The sequence below is a fragment of the Acomys minous genome (assembly GCF_964271855.1).
Source record: "Acomys minous genome assembly, chromosome: 12".
NCBI lineage: Eukaryota > Metazoa > Chordata > Mammalia > Rodentia > Muridae > Acomys > Acomys minous.
In genome coordinates, this window is record NC_140493.1 from 89,698,599 (window position 1) to 89,718,646 (window position 20,048).

General features: G+C 45.8%; 1 protein-coding gene across 2 annotated transcripts in view; it reads left to right on the forward strand.

Annotated features, from left to right (window-relative positions):
- Positions 1-20,048, forward strand: part of SOCS7 (suppressor of cytokine signaling 7) — a 46,695-nt gene that overhangs the window by 15,860 nt on the left and 10,787 nt on the right. The window contains exons 4-9 of one of the 2 annotated variants that reach the window (XM_084750788.1): positions 194-295; positions 1,160-1,290; positions 1,768-1,936; positions 7,020-7,148; positions 17,866-18,001; positions 18,437-18,567. In XM_084750788.1, coding sequence (XP_084606914.1) covers positions 194-295; positions 1,160-1,290; positions 1,768-1,936; positions 7,020-7,148; positions 17,866-18,001; positions 18,437-18,557 — 788 coding nt within the window. In that variant the 3' untranslated portion in view covers positions 18,558-18,567. The remainder of the gene's footprint in view (positions 1-193; positions 296-1,159; positions 1,291-1,767; positions 1,937-7,019; positions 7,149-17,865; positions 18,002-18,436; positions 18,568-20,048) is intronic. The other variant, XM_084750789.1, reaches the window with a different exon arrangement.

Here is a 20,048-nt window from a genome sequence, read left to right on the forward strand (position 1 = left end):
TAGGAAGACCCTCATTCTCCTGCTTTCTAAGCAGAGCAAAGCTGGTTAGGAGGACTTGCCCGCCATGCATAAAGATGTCCTCAAGCCTGGCCTCCGGGGCGGGAGAGCAGCCTGAGATCCTGGCCTCCTCTGCCCTCACCTCGCTGCTGTATGCTCCTGATGCTGAACCTCTTGCTTTTCTTCTCTCTTCTAGATGATATCAGTGGGACGCTGCCTACATCTGTCCTTGTGGCTCCGATGGGGTCTTCCTTGCAGTCTTTCCCCCTACCTCCGCCTCCTCCACCCCACGCCCCAGGTTAGCTTAGCTCAGAGGCAAGACTTCTAAGAGTGGAAGGACGGGAGAAGTCTATTTATGGAAATTAAAACTTAGAAGAAAGCCTCAATTTTATTCCTTGGCTGGACTAGACCTTGAAAATGAGTCTGAAAATTTTTTTCTCTAACCTGTTCCTTTATGGAAGTAAATCTTATTTTTCTTAGAGATGAAAGACTGGGGTTTTTGGTCCCTTCTTCTGGGGCTGTTTTGCAGCTTCTCAGTGATTTCACTTAAGAAACTGCCTTAAGTTCAGCTCAGGGAAGAGGGTTAGTATGTTGCTGATTATCAAATTCTGTGGTTTGGTTGTTTTTTTGTTTGTTTTTTTTTCCTCTAAGCTTTTGGTATTTACTGCAGCCTTGTAAATAAGTACCAAGCATTTAGTAGCCCATACCTGCTTTGCCAGCCTCCGGTACCCAAGGACTAAAATGAATGAAATCAGCATTCTTTTCTGCTTGCCTGGCAAAGTCTTTACTCTCCCTGGGCAAGTAAGCGAGTCACTATTTCCAAGGCTGCTTTACCGGCACTTCACTTCGAGGTGGGAGAAGTTGGACTCGCTCTAGGCTGGTGAAGCCCCTGAAGTAGTCACCTTAGTCAGGTTAGTGAGCGGCTCCCTACCGCCCCACCATCCTTCACAGCTTACACGAGCCCACACAGCTTTTTGTTCCAGCCCATTCAGCTCTTTCCCACTGCTTTGGCTTCACCCTCTCGCTCCAGCTTAGCTTCTAATGCCTTGCCCTCTTCAGTTAGCATCTCTTTTTTGGGGGGGGGGAGGGGTGTGGTGCGGGGAGTCGGCCTGTGGGTAGGAACAGTGTAGGTAAACAAGTGGTCTCCACTCTTGCCCTGCAGATGCATTTCCCCGAGTTGCTCCCATCAGAGCCTCAGAGCCTCTGCACAGCCAGCCCTCGCAGCACCTCCAGTGCCCCCTCTACCGGCCGGACGCAAGCAGCTTTGCAGCCAGTCTTCGAGAGCTGGAGAAGGTGGGGTGCCTGAGGGTTGGCAGCTCAGCTTTCCTCCCACACCTGAGTTCCATGCCTGAACTGTCCTTATACTTTTAGAGGAAGAGGTGTTTTTTGCTTCCGTATTCACAGTGGCTAGACAGTAGGCTATTGTTCATTCCATAGGAAATGTAAGAAGGCTGAATTTGAGTGGGAAAAAGTTAGACACAATGGAGGAGGATTGTAGAGAAATATTTGGAATAGTCTAAGGTGGTTTGCTAGGTAAACTGACCCAGTTCCTTCTGGTCCTGAAAGGACCGTTGGTAATGAAATGTAGTCTTTGGGGGACTCAAAAGTGTAAGGAGACCGGCGTTCACTGCTGTGGTTGGCACAAGAGTTAGTGGCTTTTGCCTTCTCAGATAGTTTAGAGAAAGGGGGACATCTCTGCTGTAAGACAGATTGTGCCCAGGATGTTGGCATTTCTCTGTTAGCTACCTTACTATTTCCTACCTTTTATAGTGTGGTTGGTACTGGGGGCCTATGAATTGGGAAGATGCAGAGATGAAGCTGAAAGGGAAGCCAGATGGTTCTTTCCTGGTACGAGACAGCTCTGATCCTCGTTACATCCTGAGCCTCAGCTTTCGATCACAGGGTATCACCCACCACACCAGAATGGAGCACTATAGAGGTAAGAGGCACCGTCCGGAAGGACGCCTTTCTCCAGCATCGCCTTTTCTCCTACCTTTGCTGAGCTAGTCCCCTGCCCTCCTTTTAAATTTTTATTTCATCATTTTTATTTTATGTGTGTGGGCTGAGTGTATGTGTATGCACCACCTGAAGAGGGCATTAGGTGTCCTGGAGCTGCTGCGGGATATGAACGGTAGCCACCAAACCTGCAAAGGTAGTGACTGCTCTTAACCTCTAAGCCAGCTTCCAGCCTGTCTGCTGTGTGTGTGTGTGTGTGTGTGTGTGTGTGTGTGTGTGTGTGTGTGTGTGAGAGAGAGAGAGAGAGAGAGAGAGAGAGAGAGAGAGAGAGAGAAGCTGCTCTTTGCTACTCTGTGAGTTCTTCTTTTCCCCACCCTTTATCACTCCCCCTCCCCCATCTCACCCCCTGTCACTAGCTGGGAGAGAAAGAGATAGCGATCCCCGAATCTAATTTCTTTCCCTTTGTTTCTTTTTTGAACATGACTACTAACAAGCTGCAACCAACCCCCCTGAATGACTAACAACCACTGACCATGTCTATGGGGCTCTAGCATTTATATACCCTCTGAAAAGTTCCCTGAATTCCAAATGTCACACAGTTGCAGAAATTATCTGCAGCTGGCAAAACTATGCTTCTGCTAGAGCACGAGGCAAATCATGGTCAGCTGCTGCACACAGCCGGAAGCGGCCCCACATCTCCACATCCCCACATCCCCACAGCTCACTGGGGTGGGGGGAGGGGTAAGTGCAGGAATGTACATGCTACAGGGCGCCTGTGAAGTTGGGGACACCTTGAACATCTTGAACGTCAGCCTGTACACTTTCCCTTGAGACTGTCCTGCTCACTAGTGTAGCATACATCAGCATAGTTGGCCTGAGCGTCTAAAGACTGTCTTATTCCTGCCTCCCATCTTGCCGCGGGCGTGCAAGACTGGACTTGAACTCCTGCTTTCTAAGTGCTAGGATTGTAGGCAGACGCCACAACATTCAGGGGTTTTTTTTTGTTGTTGTTGTTGTTTGTTTTGTTGTTGTTGTTCTATTCTGTTCTGTTTTAGTTTTTTGAGACAGAGTTTCTCTGTGTAGCCTTGGCTGTCCTGGACTCACTTTGTAGACCAGGCTGGTCTTGAACTCACAGCGATCCGCCTGCCTCTGCCTCCCGAGTGCTGGGATTAAAGGTGTGCGCCACCACGCCTGGCAACATTCAGTTTTAAATATCTGTCAACTCTGAAAAAATGTTGGTGTTCCAAATCCTGCAGTAGCAAACATTCAGCCAAGACTTAATTCTTTTTGTTTGGTTGGTTTGAAATTTTTTGTTTGTTTGTTTGTTTTTGGTTTTGTTTCTTTTTTTTTGAGACAGAATCTCTCCACATAGCCCTGGCTGTCCTGGAACGTACTACATAGACCAGGCTGGCCTAGAACTCAAGAGATCTGATGCCTGCCTCTGCCTCTCGAGTGCTGGAATTAAAGGTGTGCTCTATCATGACCAGTCCAGGATTTAATTCTTTTTATAAAAATAACAGACATATTCATCTTAGCATGCAAATGTTTTTGTCTTTAATAAATAGTAAAATTGTATGTTCTAAATAATTAAAAAAAAAAAGCTTGTGGTAAGAGGAGTTGGAGAGATTGCTCAGTAGTTAAGAGCACTGGCTGCTCTTCTAAAGGACCTTGGTTCAATTCCCAGCAACCACATGGCAGCCCCCAACTTTTCGTAACTCTAATTCTGGGGCATCTGACACCCTTGCACAGATAACATGCAGGCAGAATATCAATGTACATAAAATAAAGATAAATAAAAACTGAAAACTAATAATAGCTGGGCTGTGGTGGTACCCATCTTTAATCCTAGCACTTAGGCAGAGGCAGATGGGTCTCTCTGAGTTTGAGGTCTGCTCTATAGAGTGAGGTCCAGGCAGCCAGGGCTATAGAGAAACCTTGTCTTTAAAAACCAAAAACCAGGGCTAGAGAAATGGCTCAGAGGTTAAGAGCGCTAGCTGCTCTTCCAAAGGTCCTGAGTTCAATTCCTAGCAACCACATGGTGGCTCACAACCATCTATAATGAGCTCTGGCTCCCTCTTCTGGCCTGCAGGTGGAACACTGTATATATAATAAAGTTAAAAAAAAAAAAAACAAAACAACAACAACAAAAAAAACCAAAAACCAAAACAAAACAACAAAAAAAGACGCCATGAATTAGCTTAGGAAAGATGGCTCAGTGGTCGTGAACACTTACTTGCTGCTCTCCCAGAGTTCAGTTCGCAACATCCTGTCAGGAGGCTCACAACTGTCTGTATCTCTAGTTCTAGGGAATGTGGTGCCTTCCTTTGCCTCCATGGGTACCCGTACATACATGGAACACACACGCAAACATAAATAAAAAATACAAATAGGGCTTTAAAAACTAAAGAAGGTATGGGTTAGGTAACTGTTGGGAGTGGGGTGTGGTAGGAAGTCATTGCTGCCTGTTTTTCTGCTGTTCCAAAAGAGCAGAATCACAGATAAACCAATACAAAATGAAGCAGTTCAGAGTGAGGCAACTGTTTTTTTTTTTTTTTTTTTTTTGGTTTTTCGAGACAGAGTCTCTCTGTGTAGCCTTGGCTGTCCTGGACTCACTTTGTAGACCAGGCTGGCCTCGAACTCACATCGATCCGCCTGCCTCTGCCTCCTGAGTGCTGGGATTAAAGGCGTGCCCCACCACACCCGGCCCCAGGCAACTGTTAATACTGAGAATGGTAGAGGAATGCTTCTTGAGCGTTAGGTTCACGGGAGGTGAGGAGGACGAGCTCTCCGAAGTACTTCTGCAGTGACTGTCTGTTTAAAGGCCCTTTCTTCTTAAATAAATGGGGTTTTTAGTAGAAGGCAGCTTTGTGCCTGTGCCTGTGCCTGTGCCTGTTGGCAGTGGGACATGCCTGCTTCCTTTTCAGTGATATGTAAGAGCGCTGCAGGGACTTGAGTCTGCAGTTCCCTGGAGGGTTAGTGACCCCAAACTGTGCTCTTTCTGTGGTTAAGTCTTTTGGAACCTAGCTTTGGGTTTTGGGGGTTTTGTTTGCTTGTTTGTCTGTTTGGTTTAGCTTGGTTTTTTGAGACAGGGTTTCTCTGTGTATCCCTGGCTGTCCTGGACTCACTTTGTAGACCAGGCTGCTCTGGAACTCATAGAAATCCACCTGCCTCTGCCTCCCTTTGGAACCTAGTATTAAGTCATAGGAGTTAGATTCCCCTTTCCCTTTGTGACTCTGGAGTGTGAGGTAGAAACTTCGCACTGTTGTGGGCATGGGGTTTTAGAGGCTTCAGAAGGAAAGACCTAGTTTGCTTTCTCCGTGCCTATTACACAAGAAGGGATACTTGAAGAGTGAGTAGTGTGCACACTTGAAGAGTGAGTCGTGTGCACACTTGAAGGCTGAGGAGATCTGAGCTCACGCACACTTTTACTATAGTCCTTGCTCTCACATCCTTTATAGCATGTGTGTGTCTTCATTATATGACCAATGTATTTAGCATTTATAAACCTAAATATGCGAAGTAAGACATTTAAGGAGTAGTAATACATATGGAAGAGAAAGTCTTTTATACTTTTTCTAAATGTAATTTTTAACAATTCTTTTTAATTTATGCATTTTGTGGCTGATTGTGTGCAAGCCTGTGTGTATGCTACCACATGTGTATGGTAGATTGGGCAACCTGAGGGAGTCAGTGTTTTCCTCCTGCTGTGCTGGTTCTCAGCTGAGAACTCAGGTTGTTATCTTTGGTGGCAAGTGCTTTTACACACTGAGCCATCTTGCTGGCCCTCTATTTTTTTATCTTAAGATTTTTGAGGTTTTGTTGTTGTTTGGTTTGGTTTTTGGTTTTTCAAGACAGGATTTCTCTGTGTAGCCCTGGCTGTCCTGGGACTCTATAGACCAGGCTGGCCTCGAACTCAGAGATCCACCTGCTTCTGCATTCAGAGTGTGAGGGCTAAAGGTGTGTGCCATCATCCCCAGCAAAGTGAACTTATTTTTTAAGTTTATTTTTATTTTTATTTTTATTATTTATGTATTTATTTTGGGTTTTTGAGACACGGTTTCTTTGTGTAGCCTTGGCTGTCCTACACTCACTTTGTAGACCAGGCTGCCCTCAAACTCACAGTGATCTGCCTGCCTCTGCCTCCCGAGTGCTGGGATTAAAGGTGTGTGCCACCGTGCCCAGCCGCAAAGTGAATTTTTTTAAAAAGTTGTTTAAAATGTATTTTGTTGTTTTTTTCAAGATGATTTCTCTGTGTACCATTAAATTTAATTTTTAAGAGTTTAGTTATTGGGCTAGAGAGATGGCTCAGCAGTTAAGAGTACTGACTGCTCTTCCAGAGGTCCTAAGTTCAATTCCCAGCCACCACATGATGGCTCCCAACCATCTGTAATGAGGTCAGGTACCCTCTTCTGGAGTGCAGGCACACATGCATGGCACAACATTGTATACATAATAAATAAATAAATAAATAAATAAATAAATAAATAAATCTTTTTTAAAAAAATAGAATGAGTTATTAAAACCATTAAAATGTTCAGCCAGACAGTGTTGGTGCACACCTTTACTCTCAGGACTAGGGGGCAGAGGCAGGTGGATTTCTGTGAGTTCGAGGCCAACCATGTCTATAGAGAGAGTTCCAGGGCAGCCAGGCCTACACAGAGAAGCCTTGTCCCAAAAAACAACAAAACAAACAAAAAATTTTGTTGTTTTGTTTTTTTAAGTTTTTTTTTATTATTTATACAGTATTCTATCTGCATGTGAGCCAGCAGGTCTGAAGAGGGCATCAGATCCCAGTATAGATGGTTGGGAGCTATCATGTGGTTGCTGGGAATTGAACTCAGGATATTTGGAAGAACAGCCAGTGCTCTGAACCTTTGAGCCATCTCTCTAGCCCTGGTTTGTTTGTTTGTTTGTTTGTTTGTTTTTTAGAGTTTTGCTACGTACTTCAGTCTGTCCTCTAGCTTAAATCTTCCTGCCTTAGACTCCTGGGTGCTAGGGTGACAAGAATGTATTACCATACCCTACCAAAAAAGTTTGTAAATTTACTCTTTAACATTTCCTTTCAGGAACCTTCAGCTTATGGTGCCATCCCAAGTTTGAGGATCGCTGTCAGTCTGTGGTAGAGTTCATTAAGAGAGCCATCATGCACTCCAAAAATGGGAAGTTCCTCTACTTCTTGAGATCCAGGGTCCCAGGTAAATCTGTAGTTACAGTAATTATTATTGTAACTTTTGTGAGACAGGACCTTACTGTGTATTTCAGCTGGTCTTGAACTTTTGATGTAGCCCAAGCTGGTCTCAAATATATGGTCCTTTTGCCTCAGTCACCTGCTAGTTATATTAATTATTAAACCCAACTTGGATATGATCTAGTATCCTACCATAATGTTCCAGCCCCTAAACAAAACCACAGCTGAAACTTTGTCCTGCAGAGTTCATTGACTAATCCCAGCTCCTGTACATTGATCCTACAATGTTCTGAAGAGTGGTGTCTGCTTCTCTGAGCCCATGAGTAAGAAAACTGCTCCATCTCTGATGCCCATGCACCTTGTAACATTTGACAGTGAGAACGGCTCCTTGTCACTGCTAAGGCTTCGTAACTCTTACTTGTGAAACAGAGCAGTGTGAACAGTCCTTTCCTCAGGGACAGGGGTGTGCGAGTGGGCTCACCAGACAGGCAGTGGTAAGTAGGTCCCCGATGCTGGGCACAGTTGTAGTTTATAGAGACGCCCGCTGTGGCTTCACCAGTGTGGCCATACAGCCAGCCCATGCTAGAAGGTATCTCTGTCTGGTCTCAGAGGAGGTGAGGGAGCCGTGTAGAGGAGCTTGGTTCTTAGCATTTGATGTGAGGAATTTGTAGGATACAAACAACTTAAAGTGAGAACTTCCTGCTTTCACTTTGAATCAAATTAGCTTCCTAAGCGGGTGCCAAGAAATTGCTCTAAAATGTAGGAGTTGTTGGGGAGCCTCGGGCAGAACATCAGGAACAGGATTGGGCCAGGTGACAGTGATGTTTGTGTAATGTTGGTGATTTAAATAAGGCAAGACAGGGTGTGAACTGTATTAATTCTCACTTCATTTGGTATTCGCTGCCACGCTGCCAGCACCGTTGGGGGACTCATGCGCTTGCTTGTCTTAGTTGAAGGAAAATGTTAGAATTCTTCATAGGATTGACTCTGCTTAGCAATTTTAAACATTTGTGGATATGATGGATATTTATTTAACAAACATTTATTTGTAACCCAGTATAAAAGTAAGCCAGGTGACGCCCTCCAGGAGCACATAGACTTAAGGAAGGGATGGTATAGGAAGGCAAAGACGTGATTGCAGAAACAGGGTGATGCGCTCTGCTTGTTGATGAGCGAGGCAACGCTCATCAGGACTCTGGAGCATCTCTGCGAGAGACTTGGTGGACTCTTGGGCTCCACCAGTACAGCTCTTTTTATCCCACAAGTGTACTTTATCATCAGAAATTGCAGCTAAGATTTCTAACACTGTGCACGGGGCGGAGTATTTGCTACAGTGTTATTGAGTGACTGTTGCATATCTCTTAATTCTTAGGCTACCCTAAAGGTAGCTAATGGATTCCTCTAGTAAAGTTATAGATAAGGGGACTGGGCATTAGCCCGTTTGGTAGAATGTTTGTCTAGCATGCGTGAAGCCCCAGCTCAGCCTCCACACAACATAAACTGGGCGGCGTGGGCATATTTGTGATCCCCACATGAAGCATGTGGACTGAAGCCAGGGTCTTGAGCACGCTGAGCAAGCTCTGCAGTGCAATCGCACTCTCGGCTCTTTCTCTGTGTATCCGCATTTGCTTTGGGAGGCGGTGTCTCATGTGTCCCAGGCTGGCTTCACGTACACTGCCAAGCTGAAGGTGAACTTCTCATCTCAGCACTCAGTGTGTAGCCCAGATTAGTCCTGAACTTGTGCAGTTCCCTTGCCTTCACCTCCTAAGCACTGGAATCATAGGTGAAAGCTGCTCTACCATATTTTTTTTAATAGGTGAAAGTTGTTATGCCTTTTTTTTTTCTTTTTTGGTTTTTGGAGACAGGGTTTCTCTTGTAGTCCTGGCTTGTTCTCAACTCACTTTATAGACCAGATTGGCCTCGAATTTACAGAGATGATCCGTCTGCCTCTGCCTCCCGAGTGCTGGGATCAAAGGCGGGCGCCGCCACTGCCTGGCTGAAGCTGCTATACCTTGCTGGGACAAGATTTTAAACATATCAATGTATACTCTAGGATGAGACCCTAACTCAAGAATACTTTTAAATAAAATATCATTCTGTCTGGAGTTTACCTAGTATAACCCCATGGTAGCAGTATGGGGCTCTGAACTTCCTGTAAAATCATTATTGAATCTAAAGGTTTGACTGGTCCAGTTTGGACAGTTGGTGGAGAAGAGGCAGCCGTGCCTCTTCTAGGCATAAGGTGAAAACCACGCAGGCAGAACTTGAACACCGCCAGCCACCGCACAAGCCTCCTGGTTTCCATTGATAGTTGAGACTTTCTTCTGTTGCTCTTTCTTTTTCTAGGCAATGTCATGCAGCCCTTGACTGTTCAGCTCCCCAGTGCTCGCATAAGTGTGTGGTTTTCATTTTTCTATTACCAATAATTGGATATTGAAATGCCTATCCCCTCAAAAAACCAAAAAAAAAAAAAAAAAAAAAAAACCAAACAAACAAACCAAAACAAAACACAAAAATGTTTATCCCTATACACTAAAGTTTAGTCATACCCCTTTTTCCAAATTTGATGTTTTTTAAATCTTTCTCTCCTTTTGAGTGATGGTCTGTCTATAGCCCTGGCTGTCTTAGAACTCACTAGGCCTGGCTGGCCTCTCAAACTCACAGAGATTTGCTACCCTCTGCACCACCCCGCCCCCAATGCTGTGGTTAAAGGCTTGCACCACCAAGGCGAACTTTTAAATCTTTAATTTTTAAATGTTTTTGGTTGCTTTCCCCCGCCCCTTTAGATTTATTTACTTATTTATTTATTTTTAGTTTTTCAAGACAGTGTTTCTCTGTGTAGCCTTGGCTGTCCTAGATCAAGCTGGCCTCAAACTCATAGTGACCCTCCTGCCTCTGTTTCCCAAGTGCTAGGATTAAAGGCGTGTGCTACCATGCCTGGCTCTGGATTTATATATTTTATTTGTATAAATGTTTACCTGAAGGGGTCTTTCTGCCTTAGTTAAAATAATCAAGACTGGGCAGGGCTATACAGAGAAACCCTGTGTCAAAAAACAAAACAAACAGAAAATAATCAAGACTGTCCTACACAGGCATGCCCATTCTAGGTGATGATAGATTGATAAAACGACAGCACTAGAGTCCAGGACAACCAAGGCCACACAGAGAAACCCTGTCTCCAAAAACCAAAACAAACAAACCAACAACCAAGCACACGACAGCACTAACCATCACAGTTCCACCTCTTGTCCCCACAGGCTCAGGGCCGTATTATAACACACATAGCATAGTGTCTGCCTTCCAGCTGACTTTAAAGATCCACATTGCCTGTAACAATTTAATCTTTCTTGGTTTTTCAAGACAGGGTTTCCCTGTGTAGCCTTGGCTGTCCTGGACTCCCTTTGTAGACCAGGCTGGCCTTGAACTCACAGAGATCCGCCTGCCTCTGCCTCCCGAGTTCTGGGATTAAAGGCGTGCGCCACTGCTGCTGCTGCCGCCGCCGCCACCACCACCACCACCACCACCCAACCAATTTCTTTCTTTCTTTTTTTTTTTTTTTTGTTTTTTGAGACAGGGTTTCTCTGTGTAGACTTGGCTGTCCAGGATTCACTTTGTAGACCAGGCTGGCCTCAAACTCACAGCGATCCGTCTGCCTCTGCCTCCTAAGTGCTTGGTTTAAAGGTGTGAGCCACCATACCTGGCAACCAATTTCATTTTTTAAAAATATTTTTTATTTAATTTTAATTTATATGCGTTGGTGTGAGTGTGTCAGATCTTGGAGTTACAGACAGTTGTGAGCTGCCATGTGGGTGCTGAGAATTGAACCCAGGTCCTTTGGAAGAGCAGGCAGTGCTCTTAACCACTGAGCCATCTCTCCAGCCCCCCAATTTCATTTTTTAAATTAAAAGATGTATTACATTTATTTATTTGTGCTTGTGTACACACGTGTTCCTGTGCCATAGTGCTCATGTAAAGGTCAGAGGTCAGCTTGCTGGAGTTGGCTCTCTCCTTCCACCGTATGGGCTCTGGGTGTTGAATTCACGCTTGGCTTCAAGTGCTTTTACCCCACCCAGCCACCTTGCTCATCCAACTCTTGTTTTGTTTTGTTTTTCGAGAAAGGGTTTCTCTGTGTAGTCTTGGCTGTCTTAGACTCACTTTGTAGACTAGCCTGGCTTCGAACTCACAGGGATCCACCTGCCTCTGCCTCTCCAGTGCTGAGATTAAAGGTGTGCGTCACCACCGCCCAGCCATCAACTCTTTAAAAAAAAGAAAAAAAGCCCCAAAGTCTTAACTGTGAGCTCCTATAGAATCAAACAAGCTACAAACTTGGAGCTTTCTAGGTCCTGGTGTGCTGTAAGCTTAGGCTATCCTTTAAAGCTAGCCCAGGGCTTCACAAGATGGGCCCCGAGGGCGACCTTTCCTGTTAGGCTAGTGCTGATAGGAGGTGCCTCTTCAATGGTGCTGATCTCTTTAACAATTGCAGCTTCCCGTGCCAGACAACTTCCTCCATTAGCTTTCCACGTTTCTCGGGCTCTCAGACATAAAAAGAGTGAAGGCACATTGCTGGCTAATTTTAAGTTCATGAGTGGCCTCTTGCCCAGCTCCTGGGAGATCCTTGTTCCCTCTGGGGCCTGGTGAGTGGCCCACTGCTCCTCAGTGCTCCTGCCTTCCTAGTTCCCACGAGAAGGCCAGTGGAGCTCTGGTTCCTGCACTCTGGAGCTTTCCTGTGCACTGTTCAACACTCGTCCACATCCCGGCCACAGAGCAGGTTCAGTGTCCCTGTTCCTGGTACCAGTTTCTCACTTAGTTTCTTTTCTTGTTGCTATGATAAAATGCTCTGAAACAGCCTAAGGAAAGCCAGAGACAGGGCTTGTGTTTAAATGTCCTTGCTTTAGCGGAGAACCTGGGTTCCACTCGCAGCACGCAGATGGCACTTCACAGCTGCCTGCAATTCCAGTTTCAAGGGATCTAGCTCCCTCCTGACCTCCTCAGGCCAGACACGCATGCAGCGCACCTACATACATGTAGGCAAAACACTAATACACATGAAATAAAAATGAATAAACCTTTTTTAAAAGTACGCACTGCTCTTTTAGAGGGCTCACACTTCGTTTTTAGCACTTGTATCAGGTGGCTCACAACTGCGTGTAGCTCCAAGTCGGGGTTCTCTGCATGTGTGTGCACACGTGGTACACAGAAACTCAAGCATGCACACATACATACACAGAAATAACTAAAAGTGCTTTGTAGGCTAGCCAAGGGCTATATAGTGAGAACCTGTCTCAAAAAAAAAATAAAAAATATAATAATATCTTATAAAAAAGCAACCGAAGGCCAGGCATGGTGGCGCATGCCTTTAATCACAGCACTGCCCAGTGAATCAGAGGCAGTCCTCTCTGAGTTTGAGACCAACCTGGTCTACAAAGTGAGTCCAGGACAACCAGGATGACACAAAGAAACCCTGTCTCAAAAAAACAAGGGATGAAGTGTTTATTTTATCTTTGAAAGGTTTGTTTATGTGCATCTTAGTTAGGTTATTATCAAAATATGATCAAAAGCAACTTTGGGGAGCAAAGAGTTTATGTGGCTTACCTATCCTGAGTCACAGCTCACTGAGGGAAGCCAAAGCAGGAGCTCAAACCAGGTGAGAACCCGGAGGCAGGAGCTAGTGCAGAGGCCATGGAGGGTGCTGCTTACTGGCTTGCTCCCTATGGCTTGCTCAGCCTGCTTTCTTATAGGACCCAGGACCACTAGCTCAGGGATGGCACCACCCACAATGGGCTTGTGTCCTCCCCTACCCCCATCAGCCACTAATTGATAAAATACCCTACAGCCAAAATGGTCTGCCTACAGTCCAGTCTTTAGAGTAATTTCCTCATTTGAGCTTCCTTCCTCTTAGATTACTCTAGCTCGTGTCAGGTTGACAAAAAAACGTCCAGCACAATGTATATGGATGTTTTGCCTGCATATGTCTGTGTACCACAGGTATGCCTGTATGCCTAGTGGCTGACGAGGCCAGAAGACGACATCAGATCTTTTTTTTTTTTTTTAATAATCTTTAGTTTATTTTATGTGCATAGACCTTGAAACTGGAGTTATAGACAGTAATTAGCTGCCATGTGGGTGCTGGGAATGGAACCTGGGTCCAACGGAAGAGCAGACAGTGCCCTTAATCACTGAGCCATCTCTCCAGCCCGACATCAGATCTTTTTTTTTTTTTTTTTTTTTTTTTTTTTTTTTTTTTTGGTTTTTCGAGACAGGGTCTCTCTGTGTAGCCTTGGCTGTCCTGGACTCCCTTTGTAGACCAGGCTGACCTCGAACTCACAGCGATCCGCCCGCCTCTGCCTCCCGAGTGCTGGGATTAAAGGCGTGCGCCACCACGCCCGGCTAGATCTTTTTTTTTTAAAGATTTTTTTATTTATTAGGTATACAGTGCACGTTAGATCACATATAGATGGTTGTGAGCCACCATGGCGGTTGCCGAGAATTGAACTCAGGTCTTCTGAAAGAGCAGTCGGTGCTCTTAACCGCTGAACCATCTCTCCAGCCTCCTCCCCCACCCCCACCCCCTACCCCCGACATCAGATCTTTAATGATTTAAAAATTAAGAAATAAGATGCGCCAGGCATGGTAGCGCACACCTTTAATCCTAGCACTCAGGAGGCAGAGGCAGGTGGATCTCTGTGAGTTCGAGGCCAGCCTGGTCTACAAAGCAAGTCCAGGATCGCCAAGGCTACACAGAGAAACCCTGTCTAAAAAAAAAAAAAGCCAGTCAACAGATACTAGATGGAGATGTTTATTACATTGAGCTTGGGAAGAGAAAGAAAGGGAGAGCGGTACCCCAGAGAGACAGAAGACGAGAGGAAGAGAGGAGGGAAGAGAAAGAAAGGGAGAGGGGTACCTCAGAGAGACAGAAGACGAGAGGAGGGAGAGAAAAGAGAGAGGAGCGAGTGGTTTGTCCTTTTATACACTGGGCAAAGCCATGCCCAGTGACAGGTAGGCAGTGACATCACAGGTAGGCAGACTGAAGCAGAATCCTAAGATCCCCTGAAACTGGAGTTGTGAGCTGCCGTGTGGGTGCTGGGAATTGGTCCTATGGAAGAGCAGCCATTGCTTGTAACTGCTGAGCCCTCTCTCCAGCTAGAGAAAGAGTTGTGGCTCACAGTAATGTGGTCAGCTTAGGGGAGGCTTGAGGCAGCTGCTCACATTGCATCGAGGCCCAGGAACAGAGCAGGAAGTGCCTGTGCTGCTCAGCTCCTCTGTACTTACACAGAGGAGGGACAGGTCTCTCCTCCTCAGCTAATGCCAACAAGACAATCCTCGGCGACCAGGTCCACAGGTAACACTGACCAGCACGGCTGCACACTCTACTCTCATCTCACTTCTCTATTTTTTGTAAACCTCATTTATTCATTTTGGGTTGCTGGGCATTAACTAAAGCTTTGCACATGCTAAGCAGGTGCTGTACCACACTGTGCTATACTCTGAGTGCCCCACTTTATTTTTCAACTGGAGTATATTATTTTTATTGTTGAGTTTTTAGAGTTCTTTGTACATTCTTGGTATAAATCTCTTGCCATATCTGCAACTACAGCCTCTCATTTTGTGTTACCTTTTTAAGTTTTTTGTTTGTTTTGATTTGAGTCAGGGTATGGACATGCTGGCCTCCAACTCAAGAGATAAATCTGCCTCTATTTCCTGAGTCAGTACATCACTATGCCTGGATCCCAGCTGTGTTTTTACTTCCTTGATGATATCCTTTGAAATGCATACGTTTTTTTGTGGCATGTTCCTTTGCTAACTCTGTATTGCCTCACTAAGGCATAAAAACGGTGGGACCAGGCAAGCGTGGACTGGAGCTTCTAAAACCAGAAGCCAAAGAAACTCTTTGCTTTATAAAACATGGGCTTTCTTGTGTTAATGATCTCCCATTTGTCTTGTCCCCCACCCCTTCCCCCTTTCCCTCCTTCCCTCCCTCCTCCCCCTCCCTTGATTGCTTCCTGACTTGGGAGGTAGAGGCAGAAGGAGCCCATCCCAGACTATATGAGACCTCATCTCGAAAACAAAAACAAGGGACTTAAAGAGATGGCTCAGTGGTTAAGAGCAGTGACTGCTCGTCCAGAGGACGCAGGTTCAATTCCCAGCACCCAAATGGTAGCTCACAACTGTCTGTAATTCCAGTTCCAGGGAATCTGATACCTTCACACCAATGCACATAAAATAAAATTAAATAAACTTCAAAAACAAGGCAACAACAACAAAACTAAAGAAAAGGGCTGGAGCCGGGCGGTGGTGGTGCACGCCTTTAATCCCAGCACTCAGGAGGCAGAGGCAGGCGGATCACTGTGAGTTCGAGGCCAGCCTAGTCTACGAAGTGAGTCCAGGACAGCCAAGGCTACACAGAGAAACCCTGTCTCAAAAAACCAAAAAACCAAAAAAAAGAAAAAAAAGAAAAGGGCTGGAGTGAAGGCAGAGGGGTTAAGTGTGTTTGTTACTCTTTAGAGGACTGGTTTTTCTCTTCCCAGTGGCTCACAAATACCTGTAAACTCCAGCTCCAGGGGACCTGACACCCAGCTCTGGCCTCCTAGGAGTGGGGGTCATAGAGACATACACAACACATAGTTAAAGATAAAACTTACAAAAAAAAAAAAAATAGCCAGGGCTGGAGTGATAGCTCAGAGGTTAAGAGCACTGTCTGCTCTTCCAGAGGTCCTGAGTTCAATTCTCAGCAACCATATGGTGACTTACAAGCATCTATATGTGATCTGGTACCCTTTTCTGTCCTGCAGGTATAATATAATAATATATAATTAAATATATATAATTAATATAATAAATCTTTTTTAAAAAATGAGCCACCTGGATGGGGGAAGAAGAGTAAAGGCTTTCAAAGAGAGAGGAGGGACCTTAGTCTGCCAAGAGTGAGGTGTCTAGCAGAGGTTGGTCATGCATAAAGTGCTGGCTGCCATGGGTAGCTCTTACCAGTGACAAGTGCTCAGAGTCCCCCAAGAAGGGAATTAAGGTTCCCTGTGTTGTGTTCCTTAGGTGGAGAGTGCTAAGGGCAGGCTGTCTGTTAGTGAGTGCAGTGCTTGGAACAGGTTCTCTAAGTGCAAAGGCACTTAGTGTCTTCATGTATGGGATGGAGGTAGGAGCATCTCTTGGTTTTGAATTAAATGTTGGTTCCTAAAGGTAAACACGAAAGCTTTTCTGTTGACTGCCATGCAGAATGGTTGTTTTGTGATTGATTGGCTTTTTGGAGAATGTCAGTTGTCAACAACCATAAAATGGCTTTTTGAGGCAACCTAAAAGCTTCACTTTATTTTTTTCTCAGGCCTTCAATCAAAAAGATTTTAAAACTGTTTGAAATTAAACCCCAGTAATGATAGGATTTTATTTTCTAACCAGTTGTGTTTGCAGTATTTCTTTGGATATGACTGTGGCTAAGGAAAGAATTCCTAGCTGGGCGTGGTGGCACACACCAGTTAGTTCCAGCACTCAGGAGAAAGACGCAGGTGGATCTCTGAGTTTGAGTCCAGCCTGGTCTACAGAACAAGTTTCAGGACAGCCAAGGCTACACAGAGAAACTCTGTTTTGACAAACCAGAAAAAGGGAGAAAAAAGAATTCCCTCCTTCAGTAACTTTTTAGCTTTTTCCTTTCACTTATAGAAACCAGGGCACTGTTGGTTCATTTGAATGTGTTTTGGTGTCCCTGCTGTTCCTGGTGGTGTCTGTTCTGTGACACTGACTGGGGGTTGGACTTCCCCTGCCCAGAGCTGCTGCTGATCCTGGGGGTGGGGGAGATGTTTGCTTGGAGCCTGGTTGGCACAAGTCCGCAGGCTCGGGAGCATCGTGTTGCACTAAGCCTGCTCTTTCAAAAGCATCATCATCATTTTTGTTCTTGTAATCCAGCTTGATGCTCCAGTAGGTAGAAAGGAGAGTAATGGGGGCAGGAAAAGTACCAAGGTGGCCTGGCCTGAAGAGACAAGTGCCGGAGTGGCAGCTTTGACATCAGCTTCACCTCCTGCCTGCCCTCTTCCTGTGTGCCAGCTGGAATGTTGTAGGGCCTTTCATAGCGTGCGTGTTCTGTGCCAGCACTGCCATAGACATGGCTAACCTTTTAACACATGACCCTTCCTGGTAATAAAGGCTATTCAAACCATTGTACCTCTGAATGCCCGAACCTGGTCTTCAGGACACTGCTGGACACTGCTGAACAGATCTCTCCCCTTACCAACAGGGAGGCTTTGGGGTCTTGTCTGTCCCTGAGAGCCTCAGGCTTGGGCTTGGCACCTTGGTCCCAAGCAGTCTCTGGCTGCCTTGTTCATTGGGCTATTTTCTACAGTTAAGAGTGATTCTAGAATTCAAGTGTGATGGCTCACACCTATGGTCCCGGTACTCAGGAGGCTGAGGCAGGAGAATTGCTTTAGGTTGAAGTTAGCTTCTCTACCTAGTGAGTTTCATGGCCTATGCTATGTAGCAAGGCCCTGTATGGAAAAAAATGAAAACAAAGTGTTGCTGGAGAGGTTATCAGAGGACACTAAACTCCCTGGAGTAAAATGTGGTAGTGGTGCTTCCACAGATGGCCGTCAACAGCCCTCTTAGCACAGGGTACATACATGAACTCTAAAACAGCTCCACGACACCCCCTCACTTCTGTTCCTGTAGAAGCTGTAGTTAGCTGCTCTATTCTCTCTGAGGATTTTCCTTTGTTTTCATTCTTGAAGGACTGCCACCAACTCCAGTACAGCTGCTCTATCCAGTGTCCAGATTCAGCAATGTCAAGTCCCTCCAGCATCTTTGCAGATTCCGGATCCGGCAGCTTGTCCGAATAGATCATATCCCGGATCTCCCACTGCCTAAGTACAATGGGGTCCAGGGTTGTGCTTGGGCTGGGGTGAAGGGAAGTGGTGTGAGCAGAAAAGCCGTTGAATCTTGCAAGTTGTTCCCAGAGGTCAAACCTGACATAAAATATTTGAAGGCAGTGTTCCTTCGTTTCTTTGTGTCTTAGCACTAACATTAGAGCTATGAGCAAAAAGGGAGGAAGATCTGTATGTCGGCCTCATGTGCAGGCCTTGGGCAGCGTGCGGTGCAGTAGAGTGGGGGAGACAGAAGTGTGCACCGAGGGAGAAGGTGAGAATTGTGTCAGGTTGGCAAAGGCTGTTCAGTAGTCACAGCCATAAGGAGTGGGGAAGGGAGGAGAGTTCAGCAAGAGGTGTTTCTTAAAGGGAACAGCAGCCAAATACCCTGAGAAGCGCCCTGTAAGAGGTGCACTTTGTGTCTCCTTGCTTTCCACAGACCTCTGATCTCTTACATTCGAAAGTTCTACTACTATGACCCTCAGGAAGAGGTGTACCTGTCCCTAAAGGAGGCGCAGCTCATGGCCAAACACAAGCAAGAGGCGGAGCCCTCCACGTAGCAGCACGAAGGTAGGGACACCTGCCGCGTTCTCAAGCCTAGGCACCAGGTCACTTCCTGGCCCACAGATGTGTCTGATAATTGGTTCTCTAGTAGGTACATACTTGGTTTGAAGAAAAATGCAACAGGCACGAAGGCCTTAGACCAGTGGTTTGATCTTCCGAATGCTGCAGGCCTTTAATAGAGTTTCTCATGTTATGCTGACTCCCAACCATAAAGTTGTTTTAAAAAATATTTTATTTAGCCAGGCATGGTGGCACACGCCTTTAATTGCAGCACTTGGGAGGCAGAGACAGGCCAGCCTGGTCTACAAAGAGAGTTCAGGACAGCCAAGGCTCTGTGAAACAGAGAAAACCTGTCTTGAAAAACCAAAAAAATAAAACCAACTTATTTTTATTTTTAATGTCCATGGGTGTTCTGCTTGCATGTGTGTCTATATGAAGGTGTTGGATTTCCTAGAATAGGTTGTAAGCTGCCATGTATTGAGGGACTTGAACCTGAGTCCTCTGGAAAAGCCGCTGGTGCTCTTAACTGCTGAGCCATCTCTCCAGCCTCCATAAAATTATTTTGCTACTACTTCATAACTGTAAATTTACTTTTTTGGATAAAGATTTGCCAAAGGGTCACGACTCACAGGTTGAGTGAGAACAGCTGCCTTTCAGAGTTTGCTGTGCCGAGCTTTCTGAGCTGCAGAGCGGATCCAAGGCGACTCAGACGCCATCTTAACCTGGAGAGTGAAACTCGAGTTGGGGATACAGTGCCGTAGGAGAACACTTGGCAGCATCCGTCACGCCCTAGCCCTGAGCTTAGTGCTGTACACACCTGTGATCTAGCACCTGGGGGAGAGCAGCAGGAGGATCACGAGGTCAGGTCCAGTGTAGGGAAGGAGTGACATCTATAAGCAGTGTGCAAGCTAATCACCGAGTGTAACTGCACACATGTGCTGCAGCTGCTCCAGGACGCTGCACGCACAGACACGGAAAGCAAGAGCCCCGTCGGGGGGATAAACTTAAAGGAATTCACAAATGCCTTTATTTTAAAAGTCTTGCATTTCAGTAAGAGTTCCTCCAAGGCCCACAGCTTGAGCTGGGGCATGAGAAGGAGCAGCCTGCCTTTCCTGAGTCACCACAAAGTAAATGTTCAAAAGGACAAAGTAGGCTGCCCATGGTGGCACTCACTCATAATCTCCCTGTGGTGAAGGCATAGGATCAGTATTTAAGGTTGGCCTTAGTGTGCCACTGCAAGATTGAAGCCAGCTTCATGAGACCATGTTCAAACTACATAACCCCACTCCCCACCCCCCAAAAATGACCAGGTAGTGGTGATACATGCCTTTAATCCCAGCACTCAGAGGCAGAGCCAGGCAGATCTCTGAGTTTGAGGCCAGCCTGGTCTACAGAATGATTCCAGGACAGCCTAGGCTACACACAGAGAAACCCTTTTCAAAAAACCAAAGAAAGAAAAAAGAAAGAAAGAAAGAAAGAAAGAAAAA